General features: G+C 49.3%; 2 protein-coding genes across 2 annotated transcripts in view; both read right to left on the bottom strand.

Moving 5' to 3' along the window:
- Positions 1-88: 88 nt before the first annotated feature.
- LOC103594732 (speriolin-like protein) lies at positions 89-6,911 on the bottom strand. The gene is made up of 3 exons (XM_008577988.1): positions 6,710-6,911; positions 343-693; positions 89-102 (listed from the first exon to the last, which is right to left on the bottom strand). The coding sequence occupies exons 1-3, from the start codon at positions 6,909-6,911 to the stop codon at positions 89-91; spliced, it is 567 nt and encodes a 188-aa protein (XP_008576210.1).
- Positions 6,912-14,529: 7,618 nt separating this feature from the next.
- The window catches only part of LSS (lanosterol synthase (2,3-oxidosqualene-lanosterol cyclase)), a 37,488-nt gene continuing 26,917 nt past the window's right edge, over positions 14,530-25,100 (bottom strand). The window contains exons 16-20 of the mRNA XM_008577983.1: positions 20,138-20,203; positions 19,455-19,535; positions 18,701-18,871; positions 17,253-17,331; positions 14,530-16,605 (exon numbers count right to left, since the gene is read on the bottom strand). Of these exons, the coding sequence (XP_008576205.1) occupies positions 16,474-16,605; positions 17,253-17,331; positions 18,701-18,871; positions 19,455-19,535; positions 20,138-20,203 (529 nt within the window). The 3' untranslated portion in view covers positions 14,530-16,473. The remainder of the gene's footprint in view (positions 16,606-17,252; positions 17,332-18,700; positions 18,872-19,454; positions 19,536-20,137; positions 20,204-25,100) is intronic.

Raw genomic sequence — 25,100 nt, 5'->3', positions numbered from 1 at the left:
TCAAGGGTTAAGATCCCCTTACCGGTCATCTTTTTTAAAAAAAAAAAAAAAAAAAAAAAAAACACTATGAAAATGGAAAAGTCACAGACTAGGAGACCTTATCTGCAAAACATATACCCAAGAAAGGACTCATATCCAGAAGATATAAGGAACTCGTACATTCAATAAGAAAATAACCAACTTAATTTTTTAAAAGAACTGGCGCAGCCCTGTACCCTGGCCTCCAGGCTGGCTCTTCTCTGCCCACTCTGTGTTGCAGGATGGAGAAGGTGAGCCCCCAGACATGGCCTCCCCCACTGCCAGCAGCACATACCCTGGTGCTCACCCTGTGCCCGGTCATACCATTGAGGTAGTAGCTCCTCCTGGTCCTGTCCCCAGTGGGCAGGCTGCTCTCCGAGAAGCACACCTTCTTAGGCCGGACCATCTCCCTGGCCTCCAGCAAGGTCTTGTCTGTAAGCGGGTCCTGCAAGGGGCTAAGGATTGGGGACAGCTTCCTGTCGGTGCTTCGGGGGGTGTGCAGCTCTGGGGGGCCAAGGAAGGCCTTAAAGGGTGCATGGGAGGAGGTTGCGCAACCCGGGGAGGCGTCGTCCTCGCTGGAGAGGGGGGCGTGTGAGCACAGGAGGTCCTCCAGGGAGGACGTCTGCAGCTGGGGTGGCGTGCCGGGGACACCAGTGTACCTTGTGAAATCTGGACCTGGGGCGGGGAGGAAAGGGACCAGAAGTCAGGCTGATGCTCCTAAAACTTCCCTGATTAGTGCAGAGAATACACTAACGATTCGCATACCCAACTACCAGCTCTGACACCTGCAGCATTTATCCCGGCTTCAGAGCCCTCCTGCTACCCCCCGCCCCCCGCCCCCTGTGCCTCGAGTGAAGGAGACGGTGATGGCATGGGGGAAGTGGTGCCCGCACCTGCCCGAGGGAGCGCCTGCCTCTGTTTACCAGCACAGCAAGTGTGCACACCTCCATGTGCTTCCGACCCACCTGTGCAACCACACACAACAGAGTGACTTTTATATGCTTTTTGAATTTTACATAATTGGTATTATCCTATATGTTTTATTCTGCAACATACCTTTTTGCTGCAGCATTATCTTTTTGAGGTTTACTCACATTGAGTCATTAGCAGCTACCTCGTTCATGTAACTGTTTCTAGCACATGAGCACACACACATGTATACACTCAATGATTTTTTATCTGTTGCCTATTGATGAACATGGGGCTGTTTCCAGGTTTCATTGCAAAAGCAAAGCTGTGATCGCCTGCCTGGATGGGCCTTATCGTTCACAGTGAGAGCCTCCTCTGCAGCCCACACCTGGGCTCAGGTGTACGAGCGCACTTCAAAATGTTCATTAAAAAAATAGAATTAAAACATAATAAGAACCTTTCCATGAACTTTTGAAGTACCCTCATATGTATGTTAACCTTCCTTACTTTCCATGGTAGCCGTTCCTTGCCCACCGGCAGCTCCCAATCCCGCAGCCTCACCAGCGCCTGGTGTTCCCAGACCAGGCTGACAAAGTCATGTCTCACTTCCCTAATCCCTGGTCAAATTGAATTTACCTATTCCTTCTATGGCTTATGAAATTCTTTTCTGCCCCCATGTCATGAATTTATTCTCCTAGCAATAAAGCAAATATATATTTGAGAAATAGGGTTTTTTAAGAGCTATATCAAAAAATTATATCTTAAAATGTGCCTAAGCAAGAAACAACTAATCCGCTCCCAGAAATGTTTTGCAAGAAAAATAACAGTTTAAAAAAAGAACTGTCAGTATATGCCCTGCCTCCTGCCTGTGTGGGAGCTAAGTCAGTCCTTGAGAGCTGCCAGCCTCCCACCCTAGATACTTTTTAAATTACAAAAAAATTCTGTACAATCGTATATTAATTGAAAATTTCAATAAAAGGAGAGATCTTCTAGGAAATTATTTTTAAATGACTCAATAAGAAGTAGAAAACCTAAATGAACCAATAATCAAAGAAGAAGAATCTAAAAATACATAATTATTCCCCATAGGTCTGCAGGTCCAGGTGGTCTGTGGGCAAATTCTTTCAAGTTCCCGAACGATTCATAGCCGCCACATCCACCAAGGTTGGGGCACAGGAAACAACTGAAAGATGCTCAATGAAGGTTAAAAATTTGTCATCACTCTGGTATCAAATTCCTGCAAAGACAATCCCCAGAAACAAAGTGATAGCCCAGGCTCACACAGAAGCAGAGTCAAGAAATAACTGCACAGACCCCATCCAAACAGACACAGCAGGAGACAGCCATGTTGCAGACCCTGGTGGCCGAGCCCCTAGTGATACCTCACAGACATGTCCCTCCCCCAGTGTAGAATCAGGTCATAAACACTGAGTAAATGAACTGTTTCTCACTTTTTTTGGTCCTCACAAATAAGAACTCGAAGGCTCTTCCCCAGCACCTCGCCTGTGCACCCCTCCCCACCCTAGGAAGCAGGGCCCTTTGGTCACTGCCCGCACCCGAGTAAATGAACTGTTTCTCACTTTTTTTGGTCCTCACAAATAAGAACTCGAAGGCTCTTCCACAGCACCTCGCCTGTGCACCCCTCCCCACCCTAGGAAGCAGGGCCCTTTGGTCACTGCCCGCACCTGCTAGAAGGACCAGGGCATAGGCCAAACCCTCTCCCACTTCTCCTGGAGGAAGCCCCAAAATAGTCAAGGCAAAAGCCAAAGTTCTGAGTAACAAAGACAAAGACAGAAATGAGAAGTACCTGTGCTGTCTATCTCGCTTGAGATGATCATTTATAAACAACACAATTGTAGATTTAGAGAACATACAAGAACAAACTGGAAAACTTAGAATAAAAACAGCTAAATTAAAGCTGGATATAGGACAAATATTTACAAATCAACAGCTTTCCTACATATCAACAGTGATCACTCCAAAAATACAGTGGAAAAAGAAATCTCATCCATTATCACAACAAACAGCATAAAATGTGCAAGGAATTGTTATTAATTTGTTAAACTTATTAATAAATGTGAAAGATATATATATGAGAAATAGCTAAAGAGACTTAAGAGCCAGAATAGCTTAGTATGATTGCAATGCATGGAATCATCCTACGGATATTTGCAAGAATAAATAGGTAAGAACACCATAGAAAAATGTACCAAAAGAAAATTTACACCTGCTTTCTGAACCAGTGATTCTACTTTTAGAAAAATAAATCCTGGGCCGGCCCGGTGGCGCACTCGGTAGAGTGTGGCACTTGGGAGCACGGATTCTACTTTTAGAAAAATAAATCCTGGGCCGGCCCGGTGGCGCACTCGGTAGAGTGTGGCGCTTGGGAGCACGGTGGCGGTGCTCCCGCCGAGGGTTCGGATCCCATATAGAGACCAGTCCGCTCACTGGTTGAGCGCGGTGCGGCCATCCCACCGAGGGTTCAGATCCCATATAGAGACCAGTCCGCTCACTGGTTGAGCGCGGTGCGGCCACGACACCGAGGGTTGCGATCCCATTACCGGTCACGAAAAAAGACAAAAAGGAAAAAAATAAAAAATAAATAAATCCTAACGAAACAAACATAAAAATATTTTTTAAAAAACTTTTTGCTGTGTTGTCTATTTACATCAAGGGGAAAAAAGAACTTTAATTTCAAACATGAGGAGAATTCACCAGATTGTGGATCATCTGACTCTGGAATCCTGCACAGCTATTTTAAGATATATTTATGATAACACAGGAATAATCTTATGTCATGACGTTAAAGGGAAAAAGCGACCAAGAGTTGTGCACAGAGAATACTCACGAGTGCTGGTAATCACCCAACAGTCCACCCCCGCCACCACCGAGGACTAAGAGGACAGCTGAAGGAGCCACGCACAGGTGGCCCTGGTGTCCTCCAGGTGGCGATGTGGCTCTTCGAGATCCCGAAGGAAACAAGCAGTGGGGGCGTCAAGGAGGCGGGGAGGGAGACTGCACTCCCTCTGGTCACTCGCTTGCAAACTGAGTGAGGGAAACACCCCAAGAAGACCCTGACGGGAGGCCTCTCCGGCTCGTCTACCGGGCCAGCTGTGGACGTTCGTGGTGTGAGTGAGGGAAGATGATGGCATGCTGCCCCCTCCTCTGCTAGCTGTTTAAACGTTTCAAATACATGTGGCCTCTGACCCAAGGAACCACGTTTAGGGATCTCTCCTGCACAAGGTCACAGAGGCGCAGCAACACTGACTGTGCTCACTGAGAACTGGGAACAGTGTTGCCCGTGGCGGGTCCCAGCTGAGGGGGGCCAGTGTTGAAGTGCGTGGGGTAGATATACAGGAGAGAACTGATGGGGCATCGCAGCGAGATGGACAGTGATGGGGAGAAGTCATGCTGCAGGACAGCACCATCTGTTTAGGTGAACCAGAAAGATACCCAGACACACATACGAATGTCCATCAAAAGTTCCAAAGAAACCCAAGAAAAATGTGATGCTGCTGCCTGTGGGGAGGGGCCAGGAGCACAGGCCAAGCCCTTAATGTTCTGTGCTCTGTGGTGTCCATGCATTCACCTAAGCACATGCTACTGAGTAAGTAAGAAAAATAGGTATTTATCCTGATTTCAACACAGACTCTGAGGGACTCAGTGCTGCGTGGTGGTTCACTTCTGTTCATAAACTTCTGTTTCTGCTAGAACTCAGGCTGGTTTTCCAAACTCTAGTCCCTAAAGCCAAGGCTGTGCCCTGCGGGGGATGACCTGCTTGTGGGTCAAGGCCAGGTCTGGACGCAGTGCCCTCAAGCCCCGGGCTTGCTCCCGAGCCCAGTGCCTGCCCCACAGCTTCAAGGGGGTACCACACCCTACCCGATGGAGTGGCAGGGTTTGGAGGGTGGCCTTGTCCAGGCCTCCTGTGCATGTCCAGAGCTGAGCTGGCCCCCTCCCTGCTGCCCAGCAGACCTGACCCAAAGCCGAAGGCTAGCCGGGGCCCACGCTGACCTTGCCCATGCCCTGTGACTGGGCCCAAGGCTCTCCGTGGAAGGCTTGGTGGCCTTGGGCCAGGGTCCTGAGATTGGTGTCTAGCAAGATTTGGGCTTGCTGGGGACAGCCCAAGGGCAGAGGCCCTGGCAACAGTTGGGGAGACCAGCCCTGACTTAGACCCTGACAAAGGTCCCTCCAGGGACAGCATGACTTGAGCAAGGGTCCGCACCCCTCCTTTGCAAGACGGGCCCAGAGCTGTCCACGGCTGGCCTCATGGATGGCTGTGGGCCCTAAGACTCAGCCAGGCCTAACTCAACTCTTGGGGTTAAAGACAAGGAAGCAGCACTAGGTGTACAGCCCTCTGATGGTGGCCACGCATTGCTAGGCCTGGAGACAAGCACCTTTGCAGCCCCCACAACACAACAGTGCTGCGAGTGCCTGTGAACTCAGCACTGATACTTTGCAGGATGCTGCACGTGGCCCAGCACCAAGAGCGCCAGTCCCTCCAGCAAATGCCCTGGGATGAGCCTGTGGGGCTTCAGTGGTCACTGGTGGGGGTACAAGACCCAGGGCCTTGCTGGCTGAGCCGAGGATGCTGCTTCCCCCAACCCCCATCAGCAGCAGTCTCTGCCCCTCCTGGAGCCCACACCCTGCGAGGGGCCCCTGCCTGCCCGAGCTCCCTCTCCAAGGTCCCCCAAGACTCTAGGTGTTGCACTGCTGCGATGGAGCCCTTGCACACCAGGCATGTGCTCATTCACGGGCTTTTCACCCACGAGCTCCACGTAGGGGCCCAGTGGACTTGCTGCAGCACTGGTGGGCAGAGAACGCTTCTTCTCCTATGTGCTGTGCGTGCTCAGAGGTGCACACGCCCTGAGGACAGTGGCGAGTGCCCTCAGTGGACTCCGGCAAGTGACCACACCAAACACAGGTCCCTGGAGCTTCCCCTCAGCAAGCAGCTGACCCGGCCCCCCAGGCCATGGCAGGGGTAAGTCAGAGGCAGGAAATGGGTCTCCTGCAGTCAGCCAGGTGTGTAGGGGCCGGCACCAAGGGAAGGGCAGGCTGGGCCGGCAGTGAGTGGCCACCGCGTGCAGTGGGAAGCTGGGCTGATGGGTCATGGAGTCCTCAGACAGTGCAGAGTCGGGGGTTCTGTCCACTGTCCACCAACCCCACCAAAGACCAAGGTCACACCCATCAACCACAGCCCAAGTCACGTGTTATGGAAAGGGAATTTTTCCACAAAAACCTTTAAAACAAGCCATTACTTTTGTAGGAAGTTATCTGTAAAAAGCCATAGGTTGGAGTGGACCCTGTGTGGTGATTGGGATCGTGGCCCCACACTCCTGTGAGGAGAACCTGTCCCACCCTCTCACCCCAGCAGGGACTCTACAGGGTCCCCTGGGGCAGCACCTCCCCGATGCTGGGCTCAGCTACATGGCCCAGGAGGGGGACAGAGGCGCCCACAGCAGAGCAAGCTGCCCGCATGGGCCGGGCCGGGCCGGCCGGCTGGGAGGACCCAGGGGACCTGGAGCCTGGGAGCTCCCAGCCCTCCTGCTGCCTGGCGCCACCCGTGGCTCACCCACCCCACACCATTTTCCATGTGCTGACGCTATGGCCCTGAGAGAAGGGCTTTACCTGAGGACACACAGCAGAATGGGCAACTCGGTCTCGGTTTCCTCAGACCTGAGGGCGGGGAAGGGTGCCCAGGAGTACCCTGCCAGCAGGCCGGGCCTCCGCTGCCCACGACTCCCCCCCGCCCCAGCACGAGGCGGGCCGGGCCCGCTGTCCTCACCTCCGCTGCCGGGGGAGCAGGTCTCGGGGTAGGGGGTGGCCTTGAGGAAGAGGGGCTCGCGGCCCCCACGACTGCAACTGTCCGGGCAGCTCTCACTGAGCAGCCGCCGCAGCATCTGGTTTTCCTTCAGCAGCCGAACCTGCTTCTTCAGGTCCGCGTTCTCGCTCACGAGCCTGTTCATCAGCTCGCTGCCCTCGGCCATGGCGCCCGGTGCTCACATGCAGGCCCATGGCCCCATGGAGGTGGAAATCCAACAGCCCACGGACCACAGAAACAGCCCTCACCGCGGGGTTCCGCAGCACCCACTTCCAAGGCCTTGTGATGTCACCACCCTTAAAGCCACAGTGCCACCCACCGGTGCCCCCACCCTCACCTCAGACATGCCCCTGGTGTGGCCCGAGAAGCCAGAGGCCATGGAGTGCACGGGCAAGTGCCTCGCACCGCCGAGTGGGCCTGTGAGTGCCAAGAGAGTGCAGGGAGGGACACGGGCTACAGGGACGTGGTGACTTTGGGAGGAAAGCCCAAACGTGGGGACAGCATGTGCCAAGGCCCCCAACCAGAACATGCCAGATGGGGCAGCTGGGGGTGGGGCTCCCACACCTTGTGGCTCCTCAGGCTGCAGGGGGCTCTGCCTTCACCCTAAAGAACCCATGGGGCCGTCTCTCCCATGGAATGTGCCCACAAGACAGTGGGCCCCGTGCAGTTTTTCCTGACTCCTGGGGCTGGCACAGGTGCCTGAGGGCAGGCTGGTTGGGCCCCCCAGAACCTGGGGTAGTGTCTGGCTGTGGATGTCCTATGAGCTCACTCTTGGGAGCTTGAGGGTGGGGGCAAGTGGGGGCAGGAGGAGGCAACCAGGATGGCAGCCCCCCGACAGCCCCACAGCCCCAGGGAGCTCTGGGAGGGCCCTAGAGGGCTGGCAGGGAAGGCTACCTACTGACCACCTCTGCTAATGCAAAGGGCCCGGGCAGCACATCAGGGCCAGCACACAGACCATGAGTACTGAGCGTCTGAGACACCAGCCGCTGCTACAGTAACTTTTCCTAACTGGACCCAACTGAAGATCCCCCTCCTCCCGCCAACGGAAAAGGGACCCTCTGGACCGGTCACATGCAGACCTGTGCTCACAATCTCACTAGGTGCAGGCCGAGACACCAGCCACTGCTACAGTAACTTTTCCTAACTGGACCCAACTGAAGACCCCCCTCCTCCCGCCAACGGAAAAGGGACCCTCTGGACCGGTCACATGCAGACCTGTGCTCACAATCTCACTAGGTGCAGGCTTCTGTCCTCACCAGTGTGACCTCCACAAAAGACACCTGGCTCCCTGCTCCTCTGGCTGCTTAGGACAGTTAGCAAACACAATTGTTTCTTGGCTCTGGAGGTCTTGTTTTATCAGGAGTTGAGAGGCAACAGACGAATCATCTCCAGATCCTCCTGAGACAGGATATAGTCCAAAAAACACACACCAGCGTGTCTTCCAGCCCCGCCACCTCGAGGACACTTGGGTGTAGGTGGCAGGGAGGTGGCCCGAGGTGAAACAAAATCTTCACTCAGCCCAGACCATCCACTCAGGGGAATGCTGCTTCCAAAACAGAAAATCTCAAGACAGGCTTTGAGGAGAAAGGGGATTTCTAAATCCCAAATGTTCCGTAAGCATCTGAGACCAGCCTAGCTGCTCTCATCTCAGAGCCCATGAGGAGCGTGTGTGAGGCCTCCAGGATGGAGGGAGGAAGAGGCAGGTGAGTCACAGCAGCCACCCCCACACTGACTCCTCCCTGAGAAGAGGCCAGCGGGGACTTCAAAGGCTCTTCCCATCATACTTAAAATGCCATCTTTCCGGCTCCAAGAAAACCTCTTGACGTCATGTCCCCTCTGGCCACAGACCTATCAACATTCCACCAGTTTTCTGATGATGATGCTTTATCCTTTTAATATATTGCTGGATTCAATTTGTTAATGTTTGGTTGAGTATTTTCATGTTCATGGGGGAAACAGATGTAATTTCCTATTCTTGTAATGTATTGATCTGGTTTTTTAACACTGGCCTTTTAAGATGGGTTGCAAAATGCCCCTACTCTGTTTTCTGGGCATTTGTGTCAGGGTGTTATTTTTTTCTTAAACATTTGATAGAATTTCCCAGTGGAGCCATCTGGGTCTAGATTTCCTCTGGGAAAGTTTAAAATTTCTAATTAAATTTTGTAAATAAATATAAGGCTACTTGAATTTTCTATTTCTTCTCACATCCATTTTGATAACAACTGTGTCTTTCAAGGAGTTTGTCCATTTCGTGTTAGCACTGGGATGCTGGCACTTAGTAGCTCAGGATATTCTCTCATCCCATATTCCCCTTGGCAGTCTCACCCCTTCAGGGACAAACAGTCCTAGCCCAGGTAGGAAAACAAAACATGAATGTGGAGAAACAGCTTGAGCAGGTTTTTTCGCAGGATGTACAGAAAGCAGAGCAAGCAGGATCCAGAAAGAAGGTTGGCAGGCTCAGAGGGGCAGGCTGGACAGGAGGCTTGGGGGTGACCCGGCCAGAGCAGCACATGCAGCAGATCATGCTGGACAGTAGGCTCAGTGTCTGTAGTGACGTGCCCTTTTCTATTCCTGATATAGGCTGTTTTTTTACTTGACCAGACTGGACGCCTGTTAGTCTTTTCAAAGCAGCAGCTTTTACTGTTTTCTGTTGCATTTGACTTCTGCTTGTATATGATTTCCTTCCTTCCATTTATTTTGGCTTTAAACTTTTTTTTTTTCCTTTTTGTCTTTTTTCGTGACCTGTAACGCGACCGGCAACGGGATCGCAACCCTCGGTGTCACGCCCGCACCACGCTCAACCAGTGAGCAGACCGGTCTCTATATGGGATCCAAACCCTAGGCGGCGCCCGCCGCGCTCCCAAGCGCCGCACTCTACCGAGTGCGCCACCGGGCTGGCCCAGCTTTAAACTTCTTAAGGTGAAAGCTAACATCATTGGGCCGACCCCGTGGCGCACTCAGGAGAGTGCAGCGCTGGGAGCACAGCGACGCTTCCAGCGCGGGTTCAGATCCTATATAGGAATGGCCGGTGCGCTTACTGGCTAAGCGCGATGCGGGAGACACCAAGCCAAGGGTTGCGATCCCCTTACCGGTCACGAAAAAGACAAAAAAAAAAGAAAACTAACATCATTGATTTTAAACTTTTCTTACTTTTTTTACAGCATGCTTTTGTGCTTTCAACTTTTTCTTTTAAAGACTTTATTTTTCTTAGAGCAGTTTTAGGTTCACAGCAAAGTTGAGAGGAAGGTGAAGGGATAACCTATATATATCCCCCTGCCCCCACAAATGCGCAGCCTCCCCCACTGTCAACATCCCCCACAAGCACGGTACATTTGTTACATCTGATAAAACCACATTGACATCTTTATCACCAAAGTCCAAAGTCTACATTAGGATTCATTCTTGGTGTTGGACATTCTATGGGTCTGGACAAACATATCGTGACATGTGTCCACTTTAGTATCATTCAGAGTAATTCCACTGCCCTAAAACCCTCTGTGCTCTGCCTGTTCATCTCCTCACTTCTCCCAACCCTTGGCAACCAGTAATCTTTTCAGTCTCCATAGTTTTGCCTTTTCCAGACTGTCATATAGGTGGAATCACATAGTATACAGCCTTTTCAGACTGGCCTCTTTCACTTAGTAATATGCATTTAGAGTTCTTCTATGTCTTTTCATGGCTTGATAGCTCACTTCTTATTAGCGCTGAACAATGTTCCAGTGTCTGGATGTGCCACTTTTTTTTAATCCACTCACCAGCTGAAGGACATCCTGGTTGCTTCCAAGTTTTGGCAATTACAAATAAGACTGCTATAAACATCTGTGTGCAGGTATTTGTGCAGGCATAACTTTTCAACTCCTTTGGGTAAATACCAAAGAGTGAAATAGCTGGATCACGTTTAGTTTTGCAAAAAACTGCCAAGCTGTCTTCCAAAGTAGCTGTACCATTTTGCACTCCCACCAACAATGAGAATTCCTGTTACTCCACATCATCACCAGCATTTGGTGTTGTCAGTGTGCTGGATTTTGGCCAATACAATAGCTGTGTCAGGCGTATCTCATTGTTTTAATGTGCATTTCCCTAATGACATATGATGTAAAGCACCTTTTCATGCTTATTTGCTATCTGCATATCTTCTTTTGTGAGATGCCTGTTAAGGTCTTTGGCCCATTTTTCAATGTTTGTTTTTCATTGAATTTAAAGAGTTCTTTTGGAATTTTTACCAGATTATGTCCTTTTGCAAGTATTTTCTCCTAATCTCTGGCTTGTCTTTTCATTCTCTTGACAGTGTCTTTTACAAAGCAGAAGTTTTTAATTTTAATAAAGTCCAACTTACCAATGTTTTATTTCATGGATTATGCCTTTGGTTTTCATATCTAAAGAGTCATTGCCAAACGCAATCTCATCTAGATATTCTCCTGTTATGTCCTAGGAATTTCAGTTTTGCATTTTACATTTAGGTCTATGATTCATTTTGTGCTAATCTTTGTGAAAGGTGTAAGATCTGTGTCTAGATTCACTCTTTCTGCATGTGATGTCCAGCTGTTCCAGCTCCGTTTGTTGAAAAGATTGTCCTTTCCCCATTGAATTGCCTTGCTCCTTTGTCAAAGATCAATTGATCATGCTTATGTGAGTGTATTTCTGGGCTCCCTATCCCGTCCCATTGATCTGTTTGTTCTTTCATCAATACCATGCTGTCTGGATCACTGGAGCTCTACAGTGAATCGGGCAGCATCAGTCCTCCAACTTTGTTCTCCTTGCTTTCCCCTTTGACCACAGATTATTTAGAAGTATGTTTTTTGTTTGTTTGTTTTTTAACTTCCACATATCTGGGATTTTCCAAATCTCTTTTTGTCACTGATTTCTAATTCCATGGTGGTCATGGAACATCCTCTGTATGGTTTCAACCCTCAATTTCTCGGGAATCGTCTCATGACCAGCATATGGCCCATCTGGTGAGTGGCCATGAGCACCTCAGAAGGACATGCACTTCATCACTGCCAGGTGGAGTTTTCTGTAAATGCCACTGGCTCGTGTTGGTTGATAACGACATTCCGATCTCTGTCCTTACAGATCTTGTGCCCATCAACTGCTGAGACAAGTGTTGAGGTCTCCCTCTGCAACTGTACATCTAATTCTCTCTTCAGTTCTGCCAGTTTTACGTCAAATATTTTGAAGCTGTGTTAAATGTCTTTTTACTAATTTGTGGTACTATTCATTTTCCCGAAGTCTACTGTGATATTAATACAGCAATTTTGCTTTCTTAAGATTAGAGTTTTTATGGCATATAGTTCTCTAAGCTTTTACTTTTAACCTGCATCTCTATACTGAAATTTTCTGATGAACATAAAGATGGGTCATGTTTTTTCATCCAATAAGACAATCTCTACCCTCTAGCTAGAGTGCTTAGATCTTTACAATTAATAAAATCATTTAAATGGTTGGGTTCAAGTATTTTATATTACTTTGCTTTCTAACTGTCCCATCTGCTTTGTTTTTTTTCCTATCTTCTTTTGATTTTGCTTCATTAGTGTATTAGCTATACCCCTTTATTTTTTAAGTGGTTTGCTGTACTGTTTACAATTGCTACCTTCTATTTATTAATAACATACCACTTCTTATTGTAACAATTCACATACAAGATAAGAATCTCACACCGTATACTTCCATCTTCCCTCAACATCCTCTGTTATTGTATATGTTAAAAATACCATTATTTTTGCTTTTAAGAGCCAATTATTATGTTTTTGGGTTTTGTTGTTGTTGCTTTAAGTTTTAAGCAAAGGAAAGCTGCTTCTATATTTGCCACATACTTACTGTTCCTGGTGCTCTTCATTCTTTGATGAAGATCTGAGTTCCCACCTGGTATCATTTTCCTTCTGCCTTAACAAATTAAACATTTCTTGTAGGGGACACCTAAAAGAAAATTCTTTCCGCTTTGGTTGGTCTGGAAAAAGTCTACTTTGCTTCCATTTTTGTTTCCTCTATGGAATTTTAAGTTGACCAACTTTTTTCCCAATACTTCAAGGGTGTCACTCCTGTCTTCAGGCCTGCGTCATTCCTGATGCGGGCTTGGCTATCACCCTTACCTTCATTTACCTGCATGGAATGCATCTGTTTTTTGTTTGCTTTTAAGACTTCATTCATCACTGCTTTTCAGCAATTTGATTATGACATACTCTGGAGTTATTGGAGTTATTTTTTGTCTGTGTATTCATTCTTCTACATCTGCTGAGTGTCACAGATCTGTGGGCTTGCACATTTCAACAAGTTTAGAAAACTTTTAGCCATGATTACTTCAAGTGTTCTTCTGCTTTCCTCCCCCTTTTCTGAGACTCCAACTACATGTATGTTACACCACTCACTATTACCCAACAGGCCTGCGAGGGTCTGTTCACTTCCCCCCCCAGCCTCTGGCCATCTGCGGGCTGTTTCAGTGTCCGCCTTCTTCTGCGTGGCCTGGAGTCTCAGGGTCATGGTGTCTCACACCCCTGCTGTGGAACATACTGTTGTCCATTCGTCTCAAGCCTGGATCTAGACACCCTCTGGGACATTACTGTCCCCTGAGGACACCTGCAGACCCCATTACTAACAATATTCATCATACAGAAACTGATGGGTGAATTATTTTCATTCAATAAGTAACTCTGAAGTTATCCACACCACCTATCACCTGTGTAAGGGAGCCTTCAGGCTAGCAGCAGAAACTGCACAGGAAAATGCCAGACATGACACGTGCACCGCAAGAGAGGGGCAAAAGTCAAGCAGTGCTGCCCAAGCCGAGTGTCCAACCGGCCCTGCAGAGCTGCTCCCTTGGCCTTGCCATACTGGCCACCTCCAAGGGCTGCTTTTGTGGGACTCGGCTTTGACCAAGATGCCCCTGTGGAGAGGTGCTATGAGAAGCAGCACACTGAGGACAGTCAGCCCCACGCCCTCCCTTTTCTGAGACAAAACTCCCACCAGTGAGACGTGCATCTCCTACACACCTGGGTCATCTCTGTTACATGTTCTGAATCAGTTTCCTCCTCAGCTGCCTTCTAGAAAGCTGAGCACTATAGTACGTGCAGCTCTCCAACGGCAAGCTACCCACGCCCCTGATGCATACTTTGGGTTCTAACCTCCTTCCCGATCCCATCTGATGTTCCTGCCCATATTTCCCTTTATCTCAATTTTCTAAGCTTAATTTTTTTAAAGAGATCAAATTATAAATAATTTATATTGCAGATGAAGAGATGACATTGAGCTGACCAAATTAACCTATAATCAATATAATACTTGCTGAGAAATAAGAAAAAAGGGAGGAAACAACAGTATAAAGCACTAATTTGTTTTTTTTTTTAAAAGTCTAAATAAAATTTAAATCTATGTACAATAATGGTTATGTTCCAGTAAGAAAAAAGTATTTTCTCAGAGATAAATTTCCATGGAGTTAACCATCTCTAGTGAGAGAATTTCTCAAGGAAAAGAGTCTGAAGTTCACATCATGGTGAACAAAGAAAATCTAATACAGCTCCAGAGAAACTTTCAAAATACTCAAAATCTGTTCCTGATAACCAAAACCAAAATAATTTGAATTCAGGAATCTTTACTGATTTACTCAAGATAGAGGACTTGTTAATCATACTGAGGAAAATACTTTCCCTCAAGTAACTGGAGACACATCGTTCTCTCGTTCCCTGAAACTGATGTTGGTCCCCCATTTATTCCACACAGGGGTGGGGTTGGGGGAGTGACAGTCTTTGTGGCTGCTCCCCAGGACAAAACAAAACACAGGCATGACATGCTTCTGCCTCAGGGAGTCAAATGTCTGTTTATTAAGGTAACTGGCCACATAAGTAACTTTTAACAACATTTTCAGTATAAAACGGGTTTATATTTCCTTTCTGGAAATTCATGTTTTGTACAGTGCTTTGGTCATGGCTGGGGTTTCTGGGGACAGCGGCCACACGAGGGGCAGACCTGGACAGTTACAGTCCGTCTGCTGCTGCCCCAGTGGGGGGCAACACATGAGCCCAAAGAGCAAGAGCAAACCCAGCGGATTCCAAAGGGACTCCATACAGCTCCTGCAGCCAAAAAACCCCTCATTTAAGAATGTATGGGTAAAGTGTTGACACTCGACAGGCACCTGCTAGATATTACCTGCACATACACAGCTTGACCGGGCCCTGCAGGGCTTAGGGGAGGATGAGACCACCTTGGGGCAGAGGGTGAGAGGCCGGTGGAAGGAACAGCCCGAGCCACAGCCCTGAGGAGGGAGAGCCGGCAGCAGCACACGGGGCCACGAGAGCCGGGCAGGAGGACCAGGCGGCACAAAGCCTCAGTGAGGGCCCTGGACCCTGCACCACGGCAGAGGGGTGGACCTGAAGGGTCCAGGCAGGGAATGACAGGATCAGAGGGAAACCCAGACATAGCACTCTGGCTGTCTGAGGAGGATGGTGGGTCAGGGGAGAGGCTAGGGGCTGCCACCTACCTAGGAGGTAGTGGGGGTAGAGAGGAAGAGACTGAGGAGCTGGGCTGGGCCCTAGGATGGGCGCAGAGCCAGTCAGGGCAGCAGAGTTGACACTAGGCCTGGGTCTTGTGCTCATCAGAGCACTGGTGGCCCCTCACAACAGCCAGAGGAGAATAGCCCTGAGCACATGAGCTGCTCATCCACATGTGTCAAAGGCAAAGCCAGGACCCGAATTTCCTATCCTTAGCCCTGTATCCACACCAGCCAGACCAGACAGGGTTCAGAGACTGAAGGGAATCCAGGTGTGCCGAGAGGTATCACCCCAGAAACCTGGCCCTTGCTTCAGCTCAGAGCATGTCCCCATGACAGGGGCTGGCAGCAGCCCTGGGGGTGCCCTGGGCATCTGCCTGGGTCTCAAGGGTGTCACACTACCCAGCTGGCCTGGTGGGTGCCCACTGTCCTGGCACACAGCAGTGCCACATGCAGCAACCACCATGGCCCCCCTCTACCCCATCCCTGTTACTCTCGGCCTCTGGGTGCGTTCTGTCTCAACAACTACAAACCCCAGAGGCGCTGATGCTGGCACCCACAAACTGGCTGAACTGCAAGGCTACGTGGGCGAGCTTATGGTCTGGGGGCAGGATTGGTGCCATGCTCAGATCTCCACATTGCAGAACAAGGGGACCCCACCCCACTCCCCACTGGGCAGCTCACGGAAACACACTGCATGTGACATTGTTATGCAGCCACCATCACTTCCCTCAGCCCAGCAGACAGAAGATGCAAGAGCAGCCGAACTAGGGGTGAGCCAGCCCAGAGCACCCTCCCCAACAGCACCAGGCAGGAAGCAGGCCAGGAACACCCACTCCTCTTCCAAGAACTAGGTTATTGGTCAAGAAACCCTATCCCACCACTCACTGGGAGGACGTGCGCCCAGGTACTGTGGGATGCTCTGTGCTGCCTCAGCTGTCACAGCCCACCTTGTTCCTCTCCTCCCCCAAGATTGACAAGCTATTTGCAGAACTAAACCTAAGAAAACTAAGTATCTAAAGACGCCAACTCTGCCCCATCCCTGCCTCGGGCCTGGTTCCCAGATTCACACCTGCAGAAGCAAAGAATGAGGGGAACTGGAGCCCAAGGTGTGGCTATGGGAGGACTCCCAGCACCCGGCAGAGATAGCTCAGCCTTGCCTAGAACATATGTGATGCCAGCGCTCAGCAGCCCCACAGGATCCTGTGCCTGCCACCCACCGGCCAGCCCAGGACAGGCAGGCATGCTCTCAAGGGTGGCCAGCAAGGGATCTCTCAGGATACAGGTGAGAGAAGCGGCCGAGGGCCCAGATAGGGAAGATGTTCCTGTAGTTCGTGTAGGTGATGGCACAGGACTTGTTGAAGACCCCAGCGAGGTTGCCCTGAAAGGACACAGAGAAATCAACACAAAGGCTCCACCAGGCAACTGAAAGGCTGTCCCACTGGCGTGGCTATCCCATGGGTGAAGCAGCCGTCCTGGAGATAGCTGACTGAGCCAGAGCACAGGAAAGCCACGAGCAGGTGTCCTCCTTGCCCTGTGCCAGTCACGGCATTATCAGCCCAGCTCGGGGACTCCCACCTGGCAGCAAACCCTCCCCACGTCACCAGCCCCTCAGAGCCAAGCCAGCTTCTACCACCCCAGCTTCATCTGAGGGGAGGGATGTCAGCCTCACAGGACCTCATAACCCCTTTGCCAGCAGGGACAGGCAGAGCTGCCTCCTGAACTTGCAGCTCAAGGAGGGCCATGTGCAACATGGAGGGTTTGTCCTGGAGAGGCTTTCCGAGCCCCTTGGCTTCTTACTGACCAGCAATTCCTTCAGCCAGAGCTCCATTTGCAAACAGCAAGATCTGTTCAGGACTTCAGGACCCGACAACCTGTCACAGACTTGCCACCAACTCTAGAGTTTACACATCCCAAATGCCCAGGTACCCCACGAGGGACAAAGGGGCAGGGTGTGGAAGTAAAAATGCTCGTGTAAATGAGGTCAGTGCTGGGGACTTGTGCTCCCAGAGGCCTCTGGCGGCATACCTGGGGCCAGTCACCATTGGGGAGCTGTTTTTCAAGCAGACACCTGACTCCTCTCTCTTGGGCTGCTACATCAGGATGCCTGGGGGAAGAGGAGACAGGCTGAAACACACTGGCATACAGTCAGTGTAAACATATATCCTTACCCTCATGCAGCTGAGCACCAGGACAAAACTGGGAACGCTGTGGTGACAACAATGGATGACCCTAAACTGACACACACAGAATGAACGGTCAGCGCACCACAGGCTCTCACTGCACATCTTCTCTCCAGGTGCCCCAAGAAGTGGAAGGCACAACAAGCACAGAGACAGCAGGCCAGGCGGGGCATACGCCTCCTTCAAACCTGCCCCAGCAGCCCTGGCACAAGGTGCTGCTCCTCTGTCCTCCAGGAGAGGAGGTCAAGCCTCATGCCCATCAGTCCACTGGTTCCCATGGGCCTCTGAAGGCCACAGAAGCCACAAGAACTGATGCTCGTTTGCTGGCAAGGATGACACACTAGAGGACTGAGGATTGCAGGATCCAGCTCGGCTATGGGGGGCTGACAGGGAGGAGGGGCCTGTCTCACCCTCAAGGTCCCCCCAGACTCTGTTGCTGCTGCTCATACCAACCTGGCCGCAAACCCTGAGAGGGTTTTAGGAAGATTCCCCAAATGGCCACAAATCTAATAGGGCATCACAGACTGGGACTCCAAGTACACGTCTGTGTGTGCATACATCTGTATGCATGTACCTGTGTGTGTGTCTACATCTGCGTATAATACGTGTGCATATGCATACATCTATGAGTGCAGTCTGTGTGTGACACATGTATATATGTCTATGCTGTATCTGTGTGCAGTCTGCATGTGCACACGTGTATACATGTCTGTGCTATATCTGTGTGCGGTCTGAATGTGCATACATGTGCAGGCACCTGTGTATACAGTCCATGTGTGCATACATCTGTGTGCATGGGTACACCTGCATGTGCATAGTCTGTGCGTGCTCATGTGTGCATGTGTACATCTGCATGTATCTGCATGGGCATGCACCTGTGCACATATGTGGCTCAGCACCAGCTGTGGACACAGGAGGGCCACAGAGAGCAGTTGCAGGGACTTGGGCTCTGACCACCCAGGCAGCCACCCTCACTGTCACACCAGGAAGCAGCTTCCCCATCACAGTCCCCTCACCCAGTTTCCACTGGGTCCCATTTCCATCCTTCTGTCAGCCTAGTGCTGGTCATGACACCTTCACTGGTGGGTTGTTGACTTCTAAGAGATGAGCTCTGCAGGGTCCCACACAGTCAGATGGGCCCACCGCCTTGCCCTGGGAACCTGGGATGTGGCTCTTGTAGGCGTGTCCATTCCCAGAGTGGCGGCTGGACAGGGGCACAGGCCACCTGCTCGCAGTTGAGTATCCCTCCTCCACCCAGCCCCAAGGCTCAGGGATAGTTCCCACAGCCCTCACCTGACGGCCATCAGCCCCATCAGGGCCCAGCATGTGTTGTGGATCTGGGACTGTGCACTCTGCACATAACGCTGTTGCTCACAGGACTTGAACTCCTCTCCCCAGCCTCCATCCGCCATCTGCCGAGACAGCAGGAAGTCGCAGGCTCGGGAGACCTCTGCACAGGCAGCCCTGCAGAGACCAGGAGACAGGAAACACCATTATGCCAGGGAAGATCCCAGGCCTCCTGGACTCTCAACCTGGCATGACCTTAGGTCATGGGGAGGGGCGCTGAGGGGAATCCCCACACTTTGGACCACCATTTAAGCCCCTGACCTCATTTTCCACAGATGTGAAGTGGGGATAGATACCCGCCTCCTGGAGTTGTTGGAAGATAAAGTGAAATGCTTTGTAGCTGCAGATGGCCTCACTGACATGACAAGTTAAGAAGTCAACAGTGTTTGGGGGACACTTGAAAAGAGACCCGGGAATGCCCGGAGTTGTGCTGGCCCCTGAATACCGCACAGCAAAGCAGAGCTGGGACCAGAGGCCTCCTCCCTTCTCTTAACCCAGCCCAGCGAGTGTCCCAGAGAGCTCTGGAGAGCTGTAGGGTAACACCTCAGCAGAGGCTCAGGAGGTGGGGACACCCTCACTCCAACCCAGGACTCACACATTTTCTGGAACACTGATCTTATCTGACCATTTAAAAATACTAAGAACACCACCCATGCAGAGTGTCATGCTGAGAACACCCCCACCCACTAGCGGCACTCACCCGTCTCGGTAAGTCTGCCCCATGCAGGCAAAAGCCTCCAGGCCAAACCAGGTGCCATAGGTGAAGCAAACCCCCCAGGAGCTGGGGAGAGAAAGGAGGGGAGAGCCTCAGTCCTTCAATTCACAACAGGTGTACAATATGACAGGCATCCTGCCTGGATTGCTGGAACACCCTCCAGCAGAAGAGGCAGGGGCTGTGTTATGTTCAAGACAAACATTCACGTGTGCACACACACCTGCCTGTACATGTGTCTGTGTGTGTGTGTGCCCTGCAGCAAGCCATGGCAACTCCAGTGCCTCAGGCCTTACAGTCACTTAGAACAGTACTGCCCCAGCTGGCTCCACCTGCTGGACCCACCAACCAGACACTTAAGAGCTGATACAAACAACCAGATGATGAGGGGACAGTCCCACTCAGGCCTGAGCATGTCCAACATATGCAGTCCAAATGTCTGTAGCAACATGCTGAGCAGTTGCCACCAAAGTAAAGACCAGGCATTCAGAAAAGGAACACAGCCCGCCAGACACTCACTGGCTGGCATCTTACTTCCAGAAACTGGCATCTTACTTCCAGAAACTTCTGGCGTAGCACGAGCTTACAGCCAAAGACCCCAGGACCACAGTGTGTGAGAGCAGAAATCCCTAGTCCCGCACATCTGCTCCCACGGACAGGGGCTCACTCACCCTTCCCAGGAGCCGTCAGCCCTCTGCTTCCGCCGACAGAACTCCAGGCCCTGCTCGAGGGTCTCCCTGGAACACAGGAGGTTGAACAAATGAACATTCTAGCAAAATAGCAATTTTCCTATTATGCCAATTCCACTCATCCCACAATTTCAAGAGAACATGGTCTCCATTTAAAAATATGTAAAAATAAACAGTTCAGACAGAAGATACAAGGGTTTAAAAAAGAAGTAACTAGAGGACACAGGAGGGGGTTAGCAAACTGGCAGATTTCAACAAAGAAACACAAGAGAAAAAAACAAAACCTCAGGGATGAAGCCCACATTAGGGCTGCTACAAACAGGATCAGTGTCACTGAAAACCATGTCAGTGACACAGGCTTGAGGAAATCATACAAAATGAACTAAGTTAAAAAAAAAATAGATTAGAGAGAAAATGATGGATTTAGAAGACAAAAAAGATCCATTCTAAATCTAACGTGGTACTTTCAGAGAATAACTGGTTCTCTGAAAAGGCTGGAAGGAAGCATCCACAGGGACCCCCCAGGACCCTGTCTCTTGCTGTCCACACCTGGGGACATCCTGCTGGGTCTGTGACTTGTTTCTTAACCAAAGGATTACAGCAAAATTGACGGTATGTCACTTGTTACATGAAATTGTAACTTCCGTCTCACTAGTGGACTTCCTCTCTCTACTGACTCCTTTGCTGGTTTATAAAGCCACACATATAGCAAGGCCTATGCAGCAAGAAACAGACAGCAGCTTCCAGCCCACAGACAATCCATAGGGCATGGAATCTTGCCAACAACCACATGAGCTTAGAAGTGGATCCTTCCTTAGTAGATTACCAGATGAGACTGCAGTCCTGGCTGACACCTTGTCCGAGTCTGGTGAGACCCTGAAGCAGAGGCCCCCCACACTGCACCTGGACTCCTGACCCACAGCAACCATGAACTAACAAATACACACTGTTCTAAGCTGCTGAGTTTGTAGTAATCTTGTTACTCAGCAGTAGGTAACTAATACAAAGAGAGAAGGTACAAATAAATAGTATTAACAATAAAAAGAGTGATATTACTATAGATACAGTGTAAAATAAAAAGAGAAAATAGGAAAACTTTATGCAATTCAATTGGAAACTTAGACAAAATGTACAAATTACCTTACAAATAAGGAAAATTAACTTATCAAAACTGCCTCAAGAAATAGAAAACCTAAATATTCCTAAAACTACTAAAAATATGAGTCAAAAGTGTAAACTTTTCTTAGAAAGAAAACTCCAGGTCTGGGAGTTCTATAAGTAAAATCTATTAAATTATCAAGAACACTCCTCCTAATCTTATACAAGGTGAGAAAACATGCTTTCCCACTTAGATCAGGAACAAGAGTCCTCCTCTCACCACTACTCCTCTTTTCTTTTTGTGGCTGGCCAGTACAGGGATCCAAACCTGTGACCTTGGTGTTATAAGGCTATGCTCAAACCTACTAAGCTAACCAGCTAGCCCTTATTACTATTTTTCAACAGAATAGTGGAAGTCCCAGCAAATGCAATAAGACAAGAAAAGGAAATAAAAGATATACATATTGAGAAGGAAGAAATAAAACTGTCTTTGCTCACAGGTGACATGATTGTCTATGTAGAAAATCCCAAAGAATCAACAACCACAAAAAAACAGAACAAAAAAAACCCCCAACTTCCAGGAACTAATAAGTGATTATAGTAAGGCTGCAGGACATAAGGTTAATGTACAAAAGTCAATTAATTGTTTGACTACAAGCAATGAACAGCCAGATTTTGAAACTAAAAACACAATGCCATTTACGTTAGCACCAAAAAAATGAAATACTTAGATATAAGCCTAACAAAATATGTACAAGATCTAGTTGATGAAAACTATAAAATTCTGATGAGGAAAATCTTCCAAACTGAGCTATAGACTCAATGCAATCCCAATAAAAATCTCAGCAACTTATCTTGAAGGCATCAACTAACTGATTCTAAAATTTACATGGAGAAGCAAAACACCCAGAATAGCAGACATATTACTGAAAGGGAAGAATAAAATGAGAGAGCTGATGTTACTCGACCTCAAGACTCACTGCACCACACAGTAACCAGACAGCACGTTACTGCTGAGAAAACAAATAGGTCAATGGAACAGAACGGAAAGCCCACAAATAGACACACAGAAACATGATCAACTGGTCTTTGATAGAGGACAAAGAAAATTCAGTGGAGAAACGACAGTCTTTTCAACAAACGGAGGTAGAACGACTGAACATCCACAAGCAGAAAAGTGAATTTAGACACAGACCTTACACCCTTCTCAAAAATTAAGTGAAAATGAATCACAGACCTAAATGTAAAACACAAACTCCTAGAACATAACATGAGAGAAACTCCTAGAACAATCTAAAACTCCCAGAATACAACATAAGAGAAAAATCTAGTAATGATAAAATTAAAAAAAAAAAAAATTCTAGGTAACCTTGAGTTTGGCAATAACTTTTTAGGTACACCAAAAACATGATCTGTGAAAGAAAACACTGATAACCTGGAGTTCATTAAAATGAAAAACTTTGGATGTGCAAAAGATATTAATAGAATCAAAAGACAAGCCACAAACTGGGAGAAAAAATTTGCAAAAGACACATCTAATAAAGGACCGTTAGCCAAAATATACAAAGAACTCCTAAAACACAATAAGAAAATAAACAACCCAATTAAAAAATGGGCCAAAGACCTTAACAGTCACCTCACCAAAAAGATACAAAGATGTCAAATAAATTTTTGAAAACTTTTTTTTTTTTAAAAGATGACCGGTAAGGGGATCTCAACCCTTGGCTTGGTGTTTCAGCACCACGCTCAGCCAGTGAGCCAACCGGCCATCCCTATATAGGATCCGAACCCGTGGCCTTGGTGTTATCAGCACCACACTCTACCAAGTGAGCCACAGGCCGGCCTGGGACCCCTGATTTTCTAAGGTGGGATATTTAATACTAAATAAGTCCCTGTGGCCAATATGATCTCACAGCCCAGGAAACACGTTGGGGCCTGTAGTGAGATAACAGAAGAGCCTGGCACGTAGCTCAAGACAGGGCTGCCATGGGAGGGGGAGGGAAGTGCCACTAAGTCCTACTGTGTGCCAGGTACCAATGTGTGGTGACTCGTTGATCCTCAGAGCGACTGAGCCAGATGCAACTGACTTCACTTTGCAATTGGGCACAAGATGAGATGTTGGCGACCTGCCCACATACCCGCAAAGAGGCAGAAGTACCTGCTGGCCAGCAGGCAGGCTGCCAAGGTCCTGCCATGACCCTGAGAAAGTTTTCCCTGGGAGGCCATCCTGGGGGTTCTCTGTCTGCAGAGGCAGCACACATCCCTGCTATAGACTCAATGTTTGTGTCCCCCTAAATTCATATGTTGAAACCCAGTCCCCAAGATGATGGTAATAGGAGCTGGTGTCTTTGGAAAGTGATTAGGTCAAGAGGGCAAAGCCCTCATGAATAGGATGAGTGTGCTTATTAAAGAGGCCCCAGAGAGCTCCTCACCCCTTTCACCATGTAAGGATACCAAGACAGTCGTCATCTATGACCAGGAAGTGGGTCCTCACCAGAACCTGACCATGCTGGCACTCTGATTTCTGACTTCCAGCCTCCGGAACTGTGAGAAATAAATTTCTGTTGTTCATAAGGCATCTAGTCTATGGTTTGGTTTTCATTATAACATCCTGGACAGACTAAGACAGGACCCTTCAAGGAAGAGCCAAGAATGTCCTGACCGCTGCTTTGTAGAGAAAGCTTTGCAGGCTCGTCCTGCTAGTACTGTAACTCAAGGAAGAAGGGACTTCTACCTCCTCTAGGCCAGTGGTTCTTAGAGTGTGGTCCCTGGACCAGCAATAGCATCTAAGAACTTGTTAGCAATGTAAATTTTGAGCCCCACCCCCAAAGTTTCTGCTTTAGTAGGTCTATGCTGCGGCCTGAGGTTTTGGCCTTTCCAGATGCAGCTGGTGCCGTGATCTGGACACCACACTCTGAGAACCATGGCCCTAGAGTGAACACTAGACCCTCTGAGCAGACATAACCACCTTGCCAGGAAACAGGCTTTGAAGGTAGGATAGGATTAAACGCTCTAAGGATATGGCCCTGCTCCCCGCTCTTTCCAGAGGAAGCTGAGCCAGAGCTCTTGATGGCTTCCTAAGGCTGTCTGAGCAAACCCCCACTCGCCCAGACACCAAGGCCCAATCACTGTAGTCAGGGCCCTGTCACCAGCCCTGGGCCACAGCAAACCACAAACACCCAAACCTGGAAGATTCCTTAGAGGCGACTGCATGTCCACCGTTCTACCACCATTACCAAAAGGCAGAAGGAACTCCAAGTCCAGACAGACTGGATTCTTGGCTGTCCCCAGACATGCCTCCTGTTTTTGTTTGTGCCATCCCTTTGCCCAGAATGACCTTGCCACTCTGCCCTTTCATGCCTGTCTCTACCGGGATGCCACATTCTCAACAGATTTCTCCTGCCTCAATTGTCCCATCTCCCTCCTTGCAGCCATCCCACCCCAGGCCCCACTTATTTCACATTCCCTCCCCTGGAAATCATGCTCACTAAGGTTACCAGTGACCCCTTAATTACCAAGTCCAATGGCACATTTCAGTCTTTACCTCATTTGATCTGTGTGTGTATGTGTGTGTATGCATGTAAAATTTGGCACTGTAGGCCACTTGGGAAGTCAACACCGTGGCCTTGGTGTTATCAGCACCGCACTCTACCAAGTGAGTCACGGGCCGGCCTAAATTTTTTTTTTTTCCTTTTTGTCTTTTTTCGTGTCCGGCAACGGATCGCAACCCTCAGTGTCGCGCCCGTACCGGACCGGGACCGGCAACGGGATCACAACCCCCAGTGTCACACCCGCACCTCGCTCAGCCAGTGAGCGGGAACCGGTCTGTATGTGGGATATGAACCCT

Source organism: Galeopterus variegatus, unplaced genomic scaffold (genome assembly GCF_000696425.1).
Source record: "Galeopterus variegatus unplaced genomic scaffold, G_variegatus-3.0.2 Scaffold1614, whole genome shotgun sequence".
In the NCBI taxonomy this organism is placed as follows: domain Eukaryota; kingdom Metazoa; phylum Chordata; class Mammalia; order Dermoptera; family Cynocephalidae; genus Galeopterus; species Galeopterus variegatus.
The sequence above is the reverse complement of the archived record's forward strand: the minus strand, read 5'-3'. Positions and strand labels throughout refer to the sequence as shown.